General features: G+C 39.3%; 1 protein-coding gene across 4 annotated transcripts; it reads left to right on the forward strand.

Annotated features, from left to right (window-relative positions):
- The first annotated feature begins 13,878 nt into the window (after positions 1-13,878).
- LOC105033546 (protein Brevis radix-like 1) lies at positions 13,879-22,029 on the forward strand. Of its 4 annotated transcripts, none has more exons than XM_073245494.1 (8): positions 13,880-14,144; positions 14,324-14,428; positions 15,903-16,049; positions 18,601-19,037; positions 19,135-19,267; positions 19,867-20,010; positions 20,137-20,537; positions 21,649-22,029. In XM_073245494.1, the coding sequence occupies exons 3-8, from the start codon at positions 15,939-15,941 to the stop codon at positions 21,725-21,727; spliced, it is 1,305 nt and encodes a 434-aa protein (XP_073101595.1). In that variant the 5' UTR covers positions 13,880-14,144; positions 14,324-14,428; positions 15,903-15,938; the 3' UTR covers positions 21,728-22,029. The 4 variants fall into 4 exon arrangements, with proteins under 4 accessions (XP_073101596.1, XP_073101595.1, XP_073101594.1 ...); XM_073245493.1 differs by having other exon boundaries at positions 14,327-14,428; XM_073245495.1 differs by lacking the exon at positions 14,324-14,428 and having other exon boundaries at positions 13,879-14,144.
- The last annotated feature ends 69 nt before the right edge of the window (positions 22,030-22,098 follow it).

Consider the following 22,098-nt stretch of genomic DNA (forward strand, 5'->3'; position numbering starts at 1 on the left):
CTCTACCATCGCCAATAGTTTTTTTAAAATTTTAATTTAAAAATTTATTAGTGACGGTAGTAGCAATGATAACTTTCATGGTTAATAATTTTTTAACACTTTAATTAAGAAAAAAATTAAAATTATTAGTGATAGCATTTGTCACTAATATTGTTGCTAATATCATTATTAGCGATAAGAAAATTACTGTCACTAATAATGGTAATTAGCGATGAGATTATTTTCATCAGATTTTTAGCAATGGCATGCCGTTGCTAATACTGTTAGTAATGACAAAATAACTATTAGCAACGGTAATTAGCCATCGCTAATTGTCTGATTTTTTGGTGTGGAGTATCAACACTCCTGGAGAAGTCCATCATATCTAAGTCAGTCATGAACTGAGTTGGATTGATCCATTCGTCGAATATCTAACCGATAGGACTTTACCAATATATCCTGTGGAGGCACGATGAATAAAGCAACTAGCACCTTAATATGTGCTTATAGAAGGGCAACTCTACAAAGATCTTTTTATCTGCCATTACCCAAAATCTTCAATCGAATGAAGTTGATTATGCCCTCCAAAAAATCTATGAAGGAATCTACGGCAATCATTTAGGTGGTAGATCATTGGCTTACAAAATACTTCGGTAAGAATATTATTGGCCAACCATGCAAGAGGAGGCAGTTGAATTAGAAAAAAAAATGTTCAATGTCAAAGATTCACCAACATACAAAGGCAACCAATAAGTCACTTAACCTCAATTTCGGTACCCTGATCTTTTGCATAGTGGGGAGTTGACATTCTCGGTCTATTTCCCCATGCAAGTGGACAACAAAGATTTATCATTATTGCTATTGATTACTTCACCATGTGGATAGAAGTAGAATCTCTAGCACAAATTATCAAAAAGAAGACAACGGATTTCTTGTAGAAGTTGATCATTTGTCATCTTGATCCACTCAAGAATAATCATTATGAATAACGACTAACAATTCGATGAAGCTAAGTTTAAAGAATTTTGTGCAAAACCTCATATTATTTATAGACTTATTTCGGTTGGACATCCGTAATCAAATGGAGAAGCTAAGATAACCAACAAAATCATATTACAAGGCCTAAAGATAAGATTAAATCAAGCTAAAGGACAATAGCCCGATGAATAATATAGTGTTCTGTGGTCTTACCAAATTACTCCTTGAATCCCAACTGGTGAAACTCCATTCAGCTTAGTATTTGGAATGAAAGTTGTAATTCCACTAGAAATTGGACTACTATCGGTAAGAGTAGAGCACTACAAAGAACCGAGTAATTCAAATCGACGACGTGTCGATTTGGACCTAATTGAAGAAACACAAAGATAAGCTCTATTGAGAATGGCTTCATACCAACAACAGATATCCCGATATTACAATTCTTGGGTAAAACCTAAAACTTTCTAAGTAGGGAACCTTGTCCTCAAAAGAGCTAAAGTCTCCAAGTCTACTAAACAAGACAAACTATTGCCAAACTGAGAAGGCCCATATAAAATCTCTAAAGTATTATGACCGGGAGCATACTGGATCAAAAATCTGGATGGCATTGAAATCCCTCAGACCTGAAATGCCGAGAATCCATGCATGTATTATCAATGTATCCTTGTAATGAATCATATTATACAAGTACTTTGTCTTCTACAGTGTTATGCCTACAAATTATGAACAATGAATATCGACCAACATGAAAAGCAACTATTTGAAAATTGACCAAATAACTTTACCAATTGACACCCAGTCATATCAAAATATTATCGACTGACACTCAGAAAAATATTGATTGGCTTGAACCTGATCAACAAAGAGGCTTAATACAGCCCAAAGTAAAATGATTGTGAATCAATCAAATTCGAAAGAAAGAAGTGTAACTTGTAATAGTTTGACATCTGACTTTGTTTTACCAACGAGTCTACTTAGGAAAATTTCACTAGTTAAGTCGTATGCTACATGTCATTGATCGAACTAAAGCATTTTGTCAATCAAACAACATGAAAAATTATTTGAAGAAAAGAAGTTTCATTTCATTCCAAAAGTTTATTTCTACATGCCTGGCTGAAAATTGAGAACAAAGTCAAAATATAAAATAAGAAAAATGCCTAAGAAACTATGTCGGAAGCTGGGGTAGTCCTTTCTTCGACAGCTTCAATAGCTTTGGGAATAGTTTCTTCATCCTCAACTTCTTTCGGGTGCACCCCACTCAAATCCAACCCGGGGTGAAGATAATTGATAGCAGCCTTATAATCTGCAAAGTCGACTTTCTAGGTAATGGTCGATCCTTCAGCAATCTAATCTTCAAACTCCCGAGAAGCTTTATACTAGGCCAGTGCCCAAGATACCAACTCCTCGGCCCAAGTTTCAGTGGTAAAGCTTTCTCCTTTGCTTCTCGAGCAGCCATCTTGGCATCCTTCCATTTCTCTCTAGCCTTTATAAGAGCAATCTTGGCCAGGTCAATTTCTTTCTCAAGGTCAGCGATCGTCCCTCTCTACTTGCCAACCTCCTCCTTCTCCTTCTGTAGCTGGGCTTCCAATGAAGCAATCTTATCCTGAGAAAGAACTTGTTTGGGCTTCAGTCGAGCAATATTTTCTTGATATTTCTTCTCCCGCTCTTTGGCTGTCCGGAGAAGTTCCTCGGCAACTTCAGTCTAAGCATTTGTAGCTTGGATCTGATGTTCTAAAGAGTGACTAAGTCAGCCAAAGCTGGTTAGCCCCTCATACAGAACCATGACATCATGCGCCAACTACAAAAAGCAAAAAATTCTTCTAAATAAGAAATTCGAAAATGAAACGATCAACAAAATTGGGATGTAAGTTGAACTCACTGAGAGAAGTGATGCATAATAGCCGGTGATAATTTTCTCCAGTGGACGAGACTTCCTCACCTTCCAATCAGCCGAAAGCATAATCGTCTTCATTAGCTCCCAGGCAAGTTGGTGATCTCAGAGTATCGCATCACACATCTTGACATGCATTCCTAGGGCAATGAAGCCCTCCTCAGACTCAGGAGGAGGTTGCTCGATTGGGGAACTGGACATCATCAGTGCCTTCCCACGGTTGGTACCCAAAGGACCTGCTCTCATGGGTGATGGGTAGAGCGACAAAACTCGGGTTAAGCCCGAGTCATGAGATATTGATAAAGCTTGAATGGCGATGATGGCCCTGGTCAGCGCACCTTCAACAACAATGATATCATTGTCAACTTCAACCAGAGTGGTTGTAGAAGCCGCAGTCTGAGGAGGAACTGGAGATGGAATCGACACTAGTGGTGGAGTGCTTCTCTGATCTCCTGAGGAAGGATCTTTCTAGGATTTTTTTGTCAGTTCTCGAAAAGACTCTCCTCAGGATGAAGCTGGTCTTTTCTGAACTACTCAACGAATCGATTTGGTAGTGATCTTCATGACTACAAAATCAAGAAAGAAAATTAGTCTCAAGAAACCAAGCATATGCAGTAAAAGAAACTCAAAAAAATCCAAAGAAAATATGAAGCTCTATCTAAAGAGTTAACTAGACTCAATCCAATATCATATAAGTAATGTTCCGACAACAATATTTGCTGCTTCAAAACTTTGACACCAAGCAGTAGATTATAATGCTTCTTATCCTCATCAAGTACAACTTCATTCTTATCCAAGGAGAGATCAGGAGTAGTTCAAATCCAACTAAAACACCAAGGATGATCGACAAAAATATAAAAAAACTTATTTTTCCATCCATGGATGGAAGATGGAAGCCCGATAATAAATTGATGATGGTATCGGGGATCGAAGAACCACCATCCTCTTTTTTGAGGATATTTCTTCAAGAAAAATAAAATCCTAAAAAGAAAAACTCTTGGAGAAAATTGGAGAAGATTACAAAGAACGACAAAAGAACAACGAATCCGAATGGATCGAATTCGGAGCCAAATGAGATGGAATTATTTGGTACAAGTCTAAGATATTACAGATGAAGAAATGAAGAGAAAATCAAAATCCAAATCGAAGAAATTCTTTATAAATAGCTAGATGACCATCAGGAGGATGAGTCACCCGACCATCTCAACCTAGAGCCAAGAATTTATATCGACTGAGGATCCAATATTGATCCCTCAAGCACTGAATATCAGCTTTGGACAACTCAGACCTCTTATGCACTAGGCCTGAATAATTCTCGATGATCAATGGACTATCTAATCTCTGAGAACTCGATTGCTCCTACTGAAAAGATGTTACCTCCTCGGAAGCATCCCGAGGAACTTCCTCGGTCCTATCCTGAGAAGGTGGGGCCTGAGAACCTTGATCTCTTACAAATTTCTCACCCTCAGACTCATGCCAAGAAGATGACATCTTGAGGAAAAGAAAATGCAGGAAGATGGAAAACCTATAGGAATCTAAGATTTGGATCCAAAAGAGAAGGAAAAAGAGAAAAAAAAAGACCTTAAATCCTTGAGCGACTGGGGAAGAACGCAATTGAATAGACCTTCTCCCTCGACTACGAACCACACGAAACCAATACAACTATGAGGTGGATGAGGATGACTGTAAAACAGAGAAGAACTACATGGGAGAAAGTATCTCCTATATATAGAAAAATCGAGTGGCTGAGATTGACATCTCAAATCCCATCTCTCTTGGTGATGTCGACACATGGTAGTGGTCTTCACCGACAGTTGTTCGATGCATCTTTGCTATGATTTCACCATGCAAGATAAATCCATGAGAAAAGTGTCAGGACCAATCCTTTGCTGACATGTGGCCATTTGTGAACAACCCAAAAACAATCACTTGGATCACTTAATCTTCTGAAATCATTATGGAATGTCCATAATTACTGCACAGCCTATGAAATGATAAAACAATCTAGTGCACCTTCCTGAGACAATAATAAATGCAGATGGCAAAGGAAGTGACATGCTGAACACGTACTAAAAAGCAAGCTCAAAATCTAAAATTCAAACTTACTCCCTTTGTCCGATACTTCCAAACTACTTCAGACTCAAAAATGGGGGGCAAATGCTGGGATAGTTAGTCGGAGCAATAACCTTTGGTGGAGAGTCTTTTTTGGATAAGGACCAAGAATTATCAACACTATTAGGGAACATTCATCAATTAATGTAGCATTCGGCAATTATGAGTGGTAATTCATTGTGAATATTTTCATTCATAGCTGCACTTAATTATTGCTATTAGGTAACATTCAGCAATTAAGGCAGCATTCAGCAATTATGACTTGTAATTCATTATGAATATTTTTATTCATGGCTGCACTTATTTTTTTGCTTAATTCTAGGGGTCAATCTTGACCAAACATGTATACATTTAGGAGAAATTGCTGCCGACTTTTTTATATAAATATGTTATCTCTTTTACAAGTTCAATACAAAAGAGAAAATCATTCTCCTATAATCAAATTTTACATAGTATCAGAGCTAATCGATCCATCCTCTCCCGATTAGGTCCCTTATGGCAAGATATTGCCAAATTTCCTTCCGACTACCACCACATACGGCAAGGTTCCTTTACTAGTGTTGGCAAGTGATTGCCGGACTATTGCTCATTGACCTCCACCTTCTCACCATTGGTCATGTCCAGTGAGATTGAGACTGATCCCATCCAGGTTCCACAGGCCGTGAGACTCAATGCGGCTCACAATCTGTCTACCCCATACTACATTTCATCTTCTAATAACACCAGCCATGCCATTGTTTCTTTCCCTCTCACTGAAGCCAACTACCTCAACTAGCGTAGGGCAATGCTAAGCAGAAGCTTGTTTTCATGGATGGCTTGCTCCAACGACTTGTAGATAGATCATCCGATCAATTTTTATAGGATACTTGCAACTCAATGGTCATGTCCTAGATCTTCAGTTCCATTTTCAAAGAGGTCTACAACAGCATCTCCTTCATGGATAACACTCGGGCTATCTGGCTCGATCTTGAAGAAAGGTACTCCCAAGACAATGCCTCCTGCATTCATGAATTGAAGACTCGGATTTGAAGCCTTCGCAAGGTAACGATATGTCAATCACCTCCTACTATGCACGACTTTGCATTTTATGAAAAAAACTTGCCATCTACTCGAGAGTGCCCATATGCTCATACAAAGCAGCAAAGGCACTTCTAACCGAAAGAGAAGAGGAATGCCTGCATCAGTTCTTATATGGGCTTAGAAGCTTATATGACTCTGTCCGTGATCAGCTATTCAACATAGAGCCCCTCCCAACCGTAAATAAGATGTATTCACTTCTTATCCATGGTGAGAAGCAACGAGCCATTATGGGAGTTCATGTTCCACAACCGAAGGCGGTTGCACTAGTTACTCTCTCTACTGATGAATAGGCTAACAAGAATAACAAGTAGATGCATTGTGATCATTGCAAGAAAATAGGTCACACGCATGATTGTTATTTTCAGTTGCATGGATATCCATCCGGTTGGCAACCCAAGAGCCACACGAAAGCCAAGGGGTGCAGCAACAGCAGCTTCGACGGTGACCAGAGAGGGGGAGTCAAGGCAAATTCCATCACTCAATAGCCCGCAACGATAGCCGCTCCACAGCAGCTCAGTCGGCTATCTATTGCAGAATAGCCAGCTGAACTAAGCTCTCCACTTTTGGGGCCTCAATTTCATGCAATATCAGCAGCTTCTTTTCCTTCTTGACTAAGATAAAACTAATAGCTCTATAAATTTTGTCGGTAAGGCTTCCATTGACACCCTTCTTTAATCATACTTGGATTCTCAATAGTAGTGTCTCTGACCACTTAACTTTTAGTAAGTCTATTTTACATAATATTTGGCGTCATCACGAGCCTTTGCCCATCACTTTGCCTAATAGAATGAACTTACCCATTAAATTTTTAGGAAATATTTGTTTGATCGATAACATCACCTTACGATAAACACTATATGCACCTAGTATCACTTGTAACCTTATTTTTGTTAGCAAGTTAGCCCGTGACCATAACTATGTTGTCTCATTTTTTTCTTCATTTTGTGTCTTGTAGGACCTTACTACGAGGAAGCTAATTGGTCTGGATGAATTTTGAAATGATCCATACTACTTCAAAGAATTGATAATAAAGTCTATCTCTGTCAATAAAGTTGCTGCCTCTCCTAATGTTTGGTACATATGGTTAGGACATTGTTCTTATAAAAATTTAAAATTAGTACTTTTTTTTGCCAATAAATATTTTAATTTCTTAAATAATTATTATGATATTTGTCATCGCACTGAGCAAACACGCAAAACCTTTTCTCTTAGTAGTAATAGATCTTCAATTCTCCTTTTTTTTAATTCATGTTGATATTTGAGGATCGTACCATACTCCATCACACATGGGAGCACACTTGTTTCTTACTATAGTTGATGAATGCACATGTGCCACATGGGTTTATTTATTGCAAAGAAAATTTGATGCTTATCAAAATTTTATTAATTTTTATGCCATGGTTTTTAATCAATTTGATGGTGTTATTAAGCAAGTTCATAGTGATAATACCCAAGAATCCATAGCTGGTCCGTTAAAATCATTCCTCTTAGAATGCAGGATTGTTTCTCAAACCTCTTGCATAAGGATTCCGCAACAAAATGGAGTCGTCGAGCATAAACATTGACACCTCCTAAATATTGTGCGTACCCTTCGATGTCAAGCAAACTTACTTGTAACTTTCTGAGGCGAATGTGTTTTAACTATAGCTTATTTAATCAATTTAACTCCATCTTCTAAGCTTAATGGAAAAAGTCCCTATGAACCTCTTTTTTATAAAACACCATCTTAGAATCATTTACGAATATTCGTTAGTCTTTGCTATGTGCATAGAAGTAGTCATGATAAGTCTGAACCGCACTTCCATACATATGTTTTTGTTGGGTACCCTCTCGATCAAAAGGATATCATGTTTTTTATCTTCAAATCCAAACAATTTCACTTCATGTGATGTTATTTTTCATGAAAATGCTTTTCCTTTTCATAAATACCAGTCTGAGCAGCTTTTCCAACCGAATTTTGATGATCTTCTTTTGAGCCAAGACAGGTCCCAACTGAATTGGACTTCACTAGGTCCAACCCAGTCTCGATTTCAATAGACCCATCTCACTTATCTGAGCTAGGCCTCATTCAGCCCAATCTAGCTCCAGTATAAGCTTGCCCATCCAACTTATCAGAGTTGGATTTTTTACAGTCCAATTCAACATTGGCTCAGCCCACTATAGCTCCATCTAATCTAGCCCAACCTGCTCCAGCAGTGGGCTGAATGGATCTGGACCCGCCTAATCTAAGGTCGAGCCCATTCGTCCCTCTCTCAACCAGCCCCCCTCCCTCCATGCTTCTAACTCTCAACCATGTCGGGAATATAGACAACCTTTATGCTAACAGATTATATTATCGATGCTCCTAGCGCGGCTAGATCACCGAACACCTCGATCAACTCGATAACCTCTGGTAAGGCCTATCCTATTTCCTACTATACATCCAATTCCATATTTAATGATGTACAGCAAGTATTCCTTTCAGCCATAACCACTCATAATGAATCTCATACCTATTTTCAAGCTGCATGAGACCCAAGTTGGAGAACTTCCATGGAGGCTAAACTTGCGGCTCTTAAGCATAATGGGACTCACTCTCTCATACACCTCCCATCTGGTAAGAAATCTATTGGCTCTTGTTGGGTTTACAAAATCACACATAAGGCTGACAGTTCAATCGAGTGATATAAAGCTCATCTTGTGGCTCAAGGTTATACGCAGATAGAGGAACTTGATTATAATGAAACTTTCACTCTAGTTATCAAATTAATAATGGTTCATTATCTCTTAGCAGTTGCCTCAATCAAGAATTGGCAATTATACCAGTTAGATATTAACAATGCTTTTCTTCACAGTGATTTACATGAGGAGATCTACATGACTCCTCCTAAATTTCTGTCTCCACGTGATGCCTGAGTATCTCAACTACACAAGTCCCTTTATGGCCTCAAATAAGCCTCCAAGCAATTTTCTTCATAGTGATTTACATGAGGAGATCTACATGACTCCTCCTGAATTTTTATCTCCAGGTGATGCCCGAGTATCTCAACTGCACAAGTCCCTTTATGGCCTCAAATAAGCCTCCAAGCAATAGTTCAAAAAATTCTCAGATGCCCTACTTCAGTATGGTTGCATCCAATCCAAGGCCGACCATTCTCCATTTATAAAGTAGGATAGAAACTCTTTCCTAGCCATTCTTGTCTACATCGATGATGTAATTATTGCCGATAATAGCTCTCTTCACTGTCAAGCCTTGAAGGATTTCTTACAAAGCCATTTTTACATCAAGGACTTAGGCGCTTTGAAATATTTTTTGGGTTTAGAGGTTGCTCGATCTTCTTTTGGGATATTTGTTTTCCAACAAAAATATATGCTCAATATTCTTCAGGAGAGTAATATGTTGGAAACTAAATTAATCAATTTTTCAATACAACAACAATTACGGCTCTCAACAGACGATGGTCCACCCCTTGATGATCTAGATCAATATCGACGATTATAGAAGTTTCTCATTTATTTGATGATCAGTAGGTCAGATATTGTCTACTCTGTCCATATCTTGACATAATTTATGTAGTCTCTCCACCAACCTCATCTTGATGCTGCTCACCGTATTCTTCACTATTTGAAGGATTCTCCTATACAAGGCTTATATTTTTTAAGTAAGAACTCTTTACAGTTACATATATTTTGTAATGCAAATTGAGCAAGATGTCCTATGACCAGGCATTCTACTATAGATTTCTTTATCTCTTTAAGAGATACATCTATCTCTTGGTGTGCTAAGAAGCTGACCACTATTTTTCATTCTTCTACAGAGGTTGAGTATCGCACCATGGCTCACACTACTAGCAAGCTACTTTGACTTCACACTCTTCTCTCAGACCTTAGTGTCTCTCCAAATGGTCTCATGCTACTATATTGTGACAATTATGCCGCCTTACACATTGCCGCCAATCTTATATTTCACGAATGTATGAAATATATCGAAATTGATTGTCATTTTGTCTGTGACCATCTTTAATCTGATGACATTGTCACTCGATATGTCTCATCTAAGCAGCAACTTGCGGATATCTTTACTAAGGCCCTTGGCCGTGATCATTTTCATGACATCCTATGCAAATTGGTCATTCATAATCTCCACCCTCCAACTTGAGGGGGAGACTAGGTAATATTCATCAATCAAGGCAGCATTCAGCAATTATGAGTTGTAATTTATTGTGAATATTTTTATTCATGTTTGCACTTATTGCTATTAGGCAACATTCGTCAATTAAGATAATATTTAATAATTATGAGTTGTAATTCATTGTGAATATTTTCATCCATAGCTATACTTTTTTTTTTGCTTAGTTCTAGGGGCCGATCTTGACCAACTATGTATACATTTTAGGAGAAATTACAGCCAACTTTTTATATAAATATGTTACCTCTTTTATAAGTTCAATACAAAAGAGAAAATCATTCTCATATATTCAAATTTTACAAACACTGTTAAGCCCACGCGGGCTACGACCTACTACATTCAATTGGTGATGCTCTGGTATTTGTTAAGTAATATGACTATTCATTGATTGATGACTATGTCAGTATTCAGCCAACTATCATACTTGGTTGTCAATCAAGTATCTAAGAAAGAACCATAATACATGACCCGATAGATTAGGGGTTACAATGGTCCATGGTTATGATGCACGATGAGGGCATTAACTACCCATTAACTGAGAAATCATGGGTCTATTAATCCTACATTGGATTTAATAACTCTCACGTTCTTGTACTTCTATGTGTGAAAGTTACAACATAACGACAATGCCACCCTTATATAAAGGGAGGTAAGAGGGGAACCGAGAGGTAAGCTTTTCTGAAAACTAATCAACTCTCACTCTAAAGTTCTTTCACTATTCTCTTAACTCTAGCTAACTTAAGCAGCAGAAGATCTTCCGTCAGATAACTTTCAATAAGTGAATTTTATTTTATAGATCTCATTTATTAGCTAGGAACCAGACACATTTACTTGGCATCCATCGGCGATCTCATCAGAGTTCAATGGCAATAGTAAGTTTTAGCAACAACAAAATTTGATTATAGCTCTTGTTTGCTTCATTCCATTACATATGCATCCATAGAGTGTGATATGACATCTTATCTTATAGACATTGTTACGGTAATATCCTGAATGCCTCGAATCTGGCATATTATCATTGATACCTCAAATCAATGGGCTATCCACGCAGTCGCTGACCTAAGCGCAGAACTGAGGTACGTAAAGCAAAGCTATTTACCTCTAGTCTATTGCACAGACTATTTGCCACGACCAGCCTTCCATAACCTCAGCCGATCAGCTCTCAGGCACGTGCTATAGCTATCCACCCCAAGTGAATGGGCTCAAGCGTAACCAACTCTTCTAATTTTATGAGAGCGATTGAGGACTGAAATATCTCATCCGCTATGACATATTGAATGGCCATGCAATCTTGAGATTGCATGATCTCACAACTGTTTAATCAGCTATTCGACTATATTCTTTATAAATCACCAAAGCCCCAAGGATCAAGATAAATTAGACAATCTTTCTCAGAGAATTCGTTGCTACTTCTTTTATTCTCTAAATATAACTTGAGCATCAGAGGGTCTTCACAGGAGCAAAAACCTCCTGCTCAGACTTCTTTTGTAGATCACTCCAGCACTCTTTTCATAAGGACCAGGTGTCACTTTCTGATCCAGCAGTAATAAGCAACAATAGATAAAGGAATGGCTGACTTTTCGCATCATCATGTCATCGAAATGAGTATCATCTCGTCTCTCCAACGCCGTCGCCTCCCATTAGATAGGGAGCCAGACTGCCAACTAAGCACAGCCATTGACGATGATGACTTCTCCGTCAGTCCAGTCAGCACTGATCATGATGGATCAGTTCAATCTACTCTTTCAGCAGGTTCAACATCTGACGGTCGCTGTTCAAGCGATCCAGACTGTTCTAGTGCCTCCGTCGATGGTGCCACAGTCTACTCAAGTTGCTCCTGCATCTCCTCTAAATGTGCAACTGATTCTTTCGACAGCACCACCCGCATCTCCTCCGATGGCATCCCTATCAAATCTAGCCTTCTAGCCACCACCACAACCAAAGCAACCACGGATGCTTCCTCAGAACCCAGAGAGGAGGCAGACCCATCAGAGCTGTCTGAAGGCCTAGCAACCAGCCAGGCGGCGATCTTCTAGCCCACAGTCGATGCATGACTCAACCCTTGATCGCCACTCTCCTCAGCAATCCGAGGCCTACACCGTCCAAGATCTTGCTATACAGAAGCGGTTCCAGACGCTCGAGGGAAAAATCGACCATGCTCTCAATAATGGTTCCTCGATGCAGCCCTATGATGGGTTCAATAGCAAATCGCCTTTTGTGTTGGAGATAATGCGGAGCCACTCCCCCGACACTTTAAAGTATCCTAATTTGAGGTCTACAACAGGACCGCCGATCCCGTCGATCATTTGGAGACCTTCAAGACGGCAATGCTCCTTCAAAGAGTGTCAGATACCATCTTCTGTCGAGTATTCTCTACTACTCTTAAAGAGGCCGCTCGACAATGGTATTCAAACCTAAATCCGACCTCTATCCACTCTTTTGAAGATCTGTGCCAGTCATTCGTCGTTTACTTTGTTAACAATCAATGATAGTAGGAGCGGTCTGACTATCTCTACACCATCAAGCAGAGAGAGGGCGAGTCAATCCATACTTTTGTCAACCGTTTCAATATGACGACTCTGGAGGTCTACGACTTAGATCAATCGATCTGATGGCCGCGATGATAGATAGCCTATTGAAGAACGACTTGAAAAAATCGTTGACTAAGACTTATTTTCAAAACATTTCGTACATGCTTGCCCATACGGAGAAGTATGTCTGCATGAGGGAGGCTTTCGTAGAAGAAATTTCTGCCAATTTTGATGTCGCATGTCGGAACAAGAAATATTCTCCAAGATGAGAGGGGAGAATCCACCAACACTCCCGATCTCCGTTCTAGAGGCAAAAAAATGAGAACCAAGACCATCGATCTCGAAGCTCTCTGAGAGAGGATCAGCGATTCTCTCCTCTCAGTCATTCACCTTTTGATCCAGTGAAAATGAGCATGATAACATATTTCTGTAATAATCTCAAATAAAATCTGCTTGTAGTTTTTATTTGCCCGTAGATGTAATGGGTTGGGCGTAGGTTTGTATTTTATTTTATTTTATTTTATTTTATTTTGAATCGTTGAAGCTCTCCGGAAAAAAAAAAATTTGAGTCATAAAAAAATAATTTATTTTATTATTATAAAACAGTAAATAGTATTTGTCGGTATCGAATCTCCTGTCAATTCAGTCATGTCACCAAACGGTGAACAGTCCCAACGCTGCCCCTAAATTTATGACGGGATGGTGGATAAAAATATAAGGATTGGACAACTCAGGGTAAAAGAAACCAACGTTAAATCCCTTTTGCTTTTCCTTAAGCCATTTAATGGCTGTCCAGAAAATAAATATCAGCCGTCCAAATGTTATGTCTTCTATCGTCAATCACTCGACAGAACCACTGCGGCGCTGCTGCTAACTGCTGCACGCCTCCTCCAGTTCCGGAATCCACCGATCAAACGGCTGGCATCAACCAATTCTCGCGCATTCCGCATATACCCTGTACAAGATGATGGACGGCCCAGATCGATCGAGTGGGGGATATAAATAGCATATGCCAGTTGACGGAAAAGATGGCGGCCGTTAATGAGGATCATAAATAGGAGGCTAGTCGGGAGGCGGGGGGAGCCGGGCAGTTGATTTGGCCATTCCGGAATCCGGATCGGACCGGGGAAAACGGAGAGCGGCTTCCTTGTTTCAAAAATATCGGAAGCCGACCGAAATCTCGTGGCGGTATCTCCGGCATTCTGATTCTGCGGCCCGATCCGCCGATATCTCCGCCACTCGAGCTCGCTTTCTACTATATTTTTATATATAAATAGAAAGTGGTCGAGGGTTTCTTCTCTTTTCCTCTTCGCATCTCTTGAAGCGAAGAAGGCCAGGAGAGATCGCTGCAAACGTCTCATTCGAGGATTTCTTGCAGCGATTCGAGCTGCTGGGGTTGAAGAAGGTGAGAAAATGTTGAATGCGATCGTCTTCTGTCGATTAGATTTCAATGATTTCCGGCCCTTTTGGGTAGATTTCGATCGCATTTCTATTAAAAAAAATAAAAAGGAATTATCTCGTAGTCTTTTGCATGAGTTTGCTTTGAGATTATCTCTCTTGTTTCCTTTGTTTTTTTTTTCTCAGCAGCAATCGAGAGATCTTGAAAAAGAAAGAGATCCATTAGAGAACAAAAGAATTTGGCTATTGATTCAATCACGTCCAAAAGAAATCGAGTTAGAAAAGGCGTCGGTATGTATGAAACATCGCTTTCTTTTTTATTTTTCAGTTCCATTTTAGGAAAGTTTTGCCTTTCTCTCGCATGTAAAGAGGATAGAGAATAAGAGAGAGCAGAGCCCTTGCTCCCCTTGATCTGCTAGAAAATTCCCTCTCTCTCTTTCTCTTTCCTATGCGGGGTTCTGCTGTCCATTTCATCAAACAGGCTAGGCGCAGAGCGGACAGGCAGGGCTTCGCAGCTTCCATTCCCAGCTGGAACACCCATTTTATATGTCCTCTCTCTCTCTCTCTCTCCTCTCTCACTTCCTCGGGTTTCGTCGGCATTGCTGCTATTATTCCTGTTGGTTGATTGCTTGGGCTCCTAATCTTTCTAAGAAGCTTCCTCGTTCGGCCAATATCGACTCGTGTTATTCTGCAGTACGATATTAATGTCGCGTGTGGATCTGCTTTCGGACAAAACACCGGCTTCGCTTCGGATTCGTCGTGGTTAAAAACTCGTTCGCTCCGAAGTTCTGGAAGGTATCGTGTTGGGATGGGGGTTGGTTTGCTTGTTTTGTCCGTTTCCCCGTGCTCTCGTCGCTGTTTTGGTCGGTATGCTTGACGTTTTCCGTTTCCCATTTCGTTTCCCGGTGAGACAGGCGTTGGAGCTGGCTGGTCCTCTCGTTGTCCATGCTAGCTAGCTTGTGCGGTATCCGGTAGTCGGAGTAGTAACTAGTAGGCGAACGTGTAGACACCGGAATGACCAAATTACCCCTTCCTGCAGTTTTTCTCCAACCCGTTTTTATATCAGGGGTTTGGCTTGGTATTTTATTGCTGCAGCAGCTGTTAAACAGAAATAGTGACCCTTCTTATATAAACATGTAAACACATATTTATATATACGTAAACATGGATATACACCACTTAGCTATGTGAGAAATAATTTTATAAATTTGAATTTTCTGCTGCTTGATTTTTATCTAATCAATATGATTTATATTATTTTTATATTGATTTATCATGATACAAAAGAAAAGTTATGTTAATTGGAATAGTTATGCGGCAGGTTTTTGTAATTTTTGTTTGACTATGAACATGAACTTCGGATGAAATTGACATAAATTTGGTGGTTTATGAAAAATATATAGAAAGTTGATATAAATGATAGGTCAATTTAAGGATAGCTTATTATATGTACATTTTTAAAGTGACTATAATTGGTAGATGCAAGTTTGACCGCTATAATTATTCCATGTATGTTTGCTAGATTCCCCAACCACATATGAACTAACTTTACCTAAAAAGAAAACCACATATGAACTCATTTAGTTTACATTAATTTAAAATTTAGATTGCACTGGCAATTATATAATCATGGATGAGTTGGGACTTCTTCTAGCTGCTAGATCATAAGTAGTAGCACCACACCGGTTACATAGCCAAGCAATCTATCTTTTTAGATATCGTAGCTTTTCGGAAGGACAATCAAGTAATTGTACATAACATGCAGGGGTAGATTCGGGAGAGCGTTATTGTTGCTGGCAAGATGCTGGCCTGCATCGCTTGTTCGAAGCACGAGCACGAAGATGGCGCTGAGGAAACCGCACATGCTGGGACACCGAGTAACAAAGACGCCGTCAAAAGCGTGACCTCCCAGGTAACTCTCTCTCCTCTCTTTTTACGCATACGACCATTTAGTAGTCGCTGAGACCAATACGAACGTTTTCGAGGACTTTGGATTCAAAGCGGTGGGAGAGGGTATAAACCCCAAGGAGGTGAAAACGACCCAGCCATCCATTTTACTGTACCACACCCGAAGTTGCCTCATAACTCGTCCGGTGTTTGACAAAATATCTAAAAGGAGATAGCCGGCAGTATACGGTTTGCTTTTATGGAGAGTAGCGACTCATTTTTACTGCACTTCTAAGCTGCCCTACAACCAGAGCAATGGGTAAGAGAACACTCTCCAAAAGGAGATAGCTAGCCAGTAGTAATTAGCTTGCCACTAAAGTCACCCATTTTTACTGCACCGAAGAGTTGCCGAAAAAAAAGCAGTAGGCCAGCAGTAATTAGACCGTTTTTTATTTGTTGTTGTCTTTTTTTTTTTTTTTTTCCTTTTTCTAAAAAATTACAAAGAGGTCCTTTGGTCGAACATTGGATAAAGTTGGTCAAGGGGGGAGGACGAGGGGAGGTTCCTTTCTGTCATTCCCTGGGGTTTTGAGGAGGGATTGGAGAAAGGGTGGGGTTGGTGCTCTGTTTCTTTTTTCTTAAAGAAGCTAAGGTTCGGGTCTTTTTTAAATGCCGCGCCTTGCTGGAAAGAGATCCGTTGGATGTAGCCAGGACGAGATTCGGTGTTGTGTCGTTGTACCACGAAAAGAATAAAGGGTGTATGATGGTCCTCGACTAGTATGAGTTGGCTGGCTTCAGTCCGGACTGGACTCTATTTGACGTGTAATTTTTAGTTGGACCAGGTCCCCCACTGAGTCGGTGGACCAGTCTGACAGCGACGCAGCATGCACTGAAGCGTCCTTATAGGGAACCCTTCCTCATGATAAGGACCGACCTACTCCTGGAAGCCCTCCTGCCGGACTCCAAGACAAAGACCGACCTACGTGACATGAAAAATTCTAGACTAATTTGTGACCGAATTAATCTGGTTCCATAATTGTAATTAAGCTATTGTTTCTGTAATTCCTTGTTCGCCAGTTATATATCCCGCATGATTTTAATATGGACTAATGATGAGTTTCACTTTAATTTAGAACTTGTCTGACTTGACCAACTACCGATGGTTATATTTAGAAGCATATCATAACGTATGATACAAGTTCAACTTATTTGGAAAACCTGGATCAGGACGTCTGACCTCATTACTAAATGATGATGCTTGTTTAGTTCTTGTTAGAAGGCTCCGCCACTAGTCGGAACGGCAATGGCCTATGGCATTGTCTTTTATTTGTGCACTTTCAAGCCATAAACTTCTTAAACTAGCCCCTTTTTGCTATCTATTTCTTTGTGATCACTCCGTGGGCCCATTTTTGTTTTTTTCTTAAGTTCTTTTGACTGTCCTTTTTCTCCTTCTACTGTACATTCTTGTCTGACTTGGATGTGCTTTGGATCCCTTTTTTTTTGTACAGTTTTGTGTACTTCATTTTCTCTTAATAAATTTTGGTAGGTAATGTGGAAAACTCCCGTTACTTTCCTTTTCAGTCAAAAAAAAAAAAACTTCTTAAAATAGCAAATTAAGGCTTTTGCACATCAGTTATTTTAGAATTGTACGTACTTACAATTTTAAGTACAAATGATAATTACTAGAGATAAACTTGTGTGGGCGTTTATTCTTATTATGTTTATTTTGGTAGCAAAAGGAAGAAAACCTATTTTGTTCGACACTCAGACAAAATGGCTAGATGACTATTTGATGGTAGGGCTGGACTGCCTACATTATTTGACATTCTAGACGGACATGGCTTAATGTTTATCGACACCTAGGTCCCTTAGGTTGTCACGACTTCAGAAATGACTTCAGTTGCAGTCCTCCCACCAAAGTTAGCTGGTCGGAATCTCTATCTCAATTTGGTTCTTAGATGCTTCTAGTTTAATTTTTCAACTCTTTTTTTTTTAAGAAATAACTTAGTTTATTAGTTGAGTGAGGGTAGCAGTATCTTATATATGTCTGCTGCTTAACTGACCATCTTTCTTATTTCATGTGATGCACTACAAGGATACACAAAAAATCATAGTTTCATCAGTTCATTACCTACAGTTGCAATAGTTTACAGCGACGCTTGGTTAAGATGCTCGGTACTTGTTAGACAATGAAAGCTGGCAAATACGGTGACTAAGCTATAAAGTTTTAGGTAACCACTGAAATTTGGAACCACTGTTTTTTAGTCAGAACTAACGACTAAAATTCCTGAAACTGAAAATGTGCTCGTCTAAGCCAGAATTATTACAGTGGTTGTTCCTTCATCTTCTCCTCAAAGCCATGGGAAATATAACAAATAGATTGGCCGAGAATGAGACGAAAGAAATATTAATAAATGGACTGTGAAGAGTGGTATTCATAATGAATGCAGAAAGAGAACCAGGTCTCTATTTCAGCTGCTCCATCTAATTGTAATCAGTAATGAGAAATATTTAAGCAGTTTCATTCCATTGTTCCCCAAATATTTAAGCAGTTTCATTAACGTGTACATGCTTGGCAGATAAAGGACATGGTGTTGAAGTTCTCTGGCTCATACCGGCAATGTAAAGGTGGCAGCTTGTCTCACCGGAGCAAGAGCTTCCGCCACCCACGCAACCACCACAGTGGCGGCGCCAGCAGCTCACACACACTCATCGATGATGACGCAGCCTCCGATGGTGGAGGTGGTGGCCGGTACGCCTTCTTGCAGGTGGCGAGCTCAAGCTCAACCCCTGCATGGGACTTCACAAGTATTGCCCGTGACAGGGACAATGACAGGTTCAAGGCCCACAAGTGGATCCCCGGAGTTGGGGTGGTGGCAGCAGCGGAAGAGGTGGTGCTGGAGGAGGACGGCGGCGAGCCAAAGGAGTGGGTGGCTCAGGTTGAGCCCGGCGTCCACATCACTTTTGTTTCTCTCCCTGGTGGTGCCGGCAACGACCTCAAGCGCATCCGTTTCAGGTTCTCCATTCTATCTTTTATCGATCGAGTAGTCATTGATTGGTTAAGACTAAGTATTGATATTGTTCTTTTCTTGGTTTTGGTTCTCATATTATAGTCGGGAGATGTTTAACAAGTGGCAGGCACAGAGGTGGTGGGGAGAGAACTATGATAGGATCATGGAGCTTTACAATGTGCAGAGGTTTAGCCGCCAGGGACTACCAACTCCACTGAGGTCCGATGATGGCGGGGTTTGTTCTTACCCTTATAAATCCTTGTTACTATTTCACATTTTCTGCTAACTATAAACAAGAACAGCATGCTTTCTTATTCAAAAGGTTTTAAATGAATAACAGCCATTATAATGGTTTTTTTCTTCTTTTTCTTTGGTAAGTCATTACAATGGTTTCAAAGATGCATCCTAGCATGTTACTACTGTATTACACAAGATTTTTTTTTTTGCATGCATATTCTTATAAAATGTTGAAATTGCATATGTATCCTCATTCCTCACAAATTTACTATATATATATATATCATTTCTATTTATGTATGTATACCATTCATGAGGATAGACATGCAACAAGACATAATTTATAAAAATACACACAAATTTAGAAGGATATATGTACAATAAGGATATGCATTCAAAAACCCGTTGATACCGACAGGAATGGACTTTGACGCTTACAGAAGAAGGTAAATATTTTATCATTTCATAAATAGTGATCATCGAACAACATTATTTTCATGTTACTGATCCTTTATAAGGGTCATTGAAACAACATCGTTTGTTCCTAAAATAATTCATGCACGGCGCTGCAAATAACGGTCTTGTTTCCGCTGTAAGCTTTCTGTGCGTACAAACTCCGACCGTTCTTCTGTTCCCTGGTGCACTGCACGAGGCCAAGCCCATATCCGTATTGTTGCTTGTCCTGCTCCGGAGCCTTGTGGATTCCATTCTTCTCTGAACAACGTCCTTTTTGACACCAAAGTGCGTGACCACATCGTTTTTATTTACAAGTTATAAGATCGATGCCCTTCTTCTCTGAACAACGTCCTTCTTTCATGCTGCTAGCTCTGCAACCGACCAATAATATCTTGGTCATTGATATCGCAGGCAGAAGAATCATTCTATTCGCATGTGGGGTCAACGAGGGAGGACCCCATCACCCCGCCGCTGTCTCGAAACACGTACAGATCTCATTCCGCTGCCACCGGTAAGGGAATGTACTGTCCGACGGTTCCTGACGCTTCAGAGCATGCTTTACCTCATCAGCACAATCCTTCTGCTGCTGCTGGAGCTGGAGCTGTGGGGTCTTCGGGTGTCAAGCGTGGAGAGGCCTCTACGGTAGAGGCATCGAGAACGACTACATCCTCCAGGGATGAGGCCTCTATCTCCATCAGCAATGCCAGTGATCTGGAGGTGATGGAGTGGGTGGAGCAGGATGAGCCTGGGGTTTACATCACCATCCGAGAGCTGGCTGATGGTACGCGGGAGCTTCGTCGGGTTCGATTCAGGTAATGGCACAGTGCAAACTAACAGCCTCATAACATGTTAGGGCTCTACGGATAGTTTTGATGGCCTCCTATATATATATATATATATAATAGTAATTACTAGAACAGCCATTATGGGCTATATTTACGGAGAAGTTGATCAATTTTTTTATTAAATAATTTATCTATATTCTCATACTTTTTGAATGGATAAATTTTTTTCATAGATAATATTTATTCATAAAATAAAAAAAAAGCTTTATCTATCTAGAAAATGGATAAGCTATTTTTTCTATCGATTAGAAAAATAATTTTTTTATTTTATTCTTCATATATCCCTAATCCTATAACATAATAATATATCATACTATCTTATATATTATATTATTATCTAATGATAATATTTTATTATCTTAACATAATATATTATTATAATGATATAATATTATAATATAATATCTTATTTTATTATTATAATATAATATTAATACCTTATCTATATTTTATGAATATATATTATATAATATTATATATTATGACATACAAAATATAATATATTATACTATTATCATGTATGATAATATTTATATAATAACTGAAATTATGAGAATATGGATATATCTTAGCAATATATTTAAAAAATTAATAATACAAAAGAACATGGATAATAGATTCTTAAAATATTTTTTAATATATAAAAAAATAGATAATTTTTTCTCTCTTAATATTATCTCGAAAATATTTGTCCAACAAAATACAAATTTTTAGATAAATTTTTTATCCTCATAAAAACTAGCCCTCTATGCAATAGTAATTAAACGACTCTCGCTGCTAATTACTAAAGATGGCTAGCAACTTGAGCAAATAATGCAATCGTTATTCTGCAGCCCCTTTTTTAACCGCCACTAAACAGCCATTATTTATCCAAGTGAAAAATACATGGAAGAGGGCTGAACTGTGCAAAAAACAGGTTTAGCTTTGTTATATTGCAAAATAACGGTTTAAGATCTACTTATATGCTTCAATTTTAATGTTTCAGTGCACAATGCTGGAATCCGTAGAGTACCGATTGATGTTTCCTTTTTTTTTTTTTTTTATTTATAACCCTTCGTGCTCACTGTCTGTGCTACAGCCGAGAAAGGTTTGGGGAGGTGCACGCCAAGCTGTGGTGGGAGGAGAACAGAGAGAGGATACAGACTCAGTACCTTTAAAAGCCATCCTGAAGTCTCCCGAGTATGAAGCCCGTTGCGAAGAATATAATATTCAAAGTAGAAATAGATAAGAAGATAAGCAATTGAAAGAATTAAATATGAAGATAATTTACACTTGGCTGCTCATTGCTGATCTTCTGTGTAACCGTTTGTGAGATTTTCTCACTTGTTCCTATCTATATTTTAAAGCTCTATTTGGTTGGTTAACATGCATCTCCTTTATTCGCACTTGATCCGGCCGAAGAACTCCGGCCTCACAGCGTGAGCTACCTAGTGGGAACAACCCGAGTCATCCTAAATGGCAGCAACACACTGGGTCAAAAGGATCTTGAAATGACCAGGTCTAGGTCAATAGGATCTTGAAATGACGC

This window comes from Elaeis guineensis, chromosome 11, assembly GCF_000442705.2.
Source record: "Elaeis guineensis isolate ETL-2024a chromosome 11, EG11, whole genome shotgun sequence".
NCBI lineage: Eukaryota > Viridiplantae > Streptophyta > Magnoliopsida > Arecales > Arecaceae > Elaeis > Elaeis guineensis.

Bases quoted from the DNA above. Each gene is read 5' to 3' on its own strand.
- LOC105033546 (XM_073245495.1), top strand. From the start codon at position 15,939: ATGCTGGCCTGCATCGCTTGTTCGAAGCACGAGCACGAAGATGGCGCT. The intron at 16,050-18,600 runs GTAACTCTCTCT...CATGCTTGGCAG, and splicing joins TCAAAAGCGTGACCTCCCAG to ATAAAGGACATGGTGTTGAA. The intron at 19,268-19,866 runs GTTTGTTCTTAC...TTCCGCTGTAAG, and splicing joins TGAGGTCCGATGATGGCGGG to CTTTCTGTGCGTACAAACTC.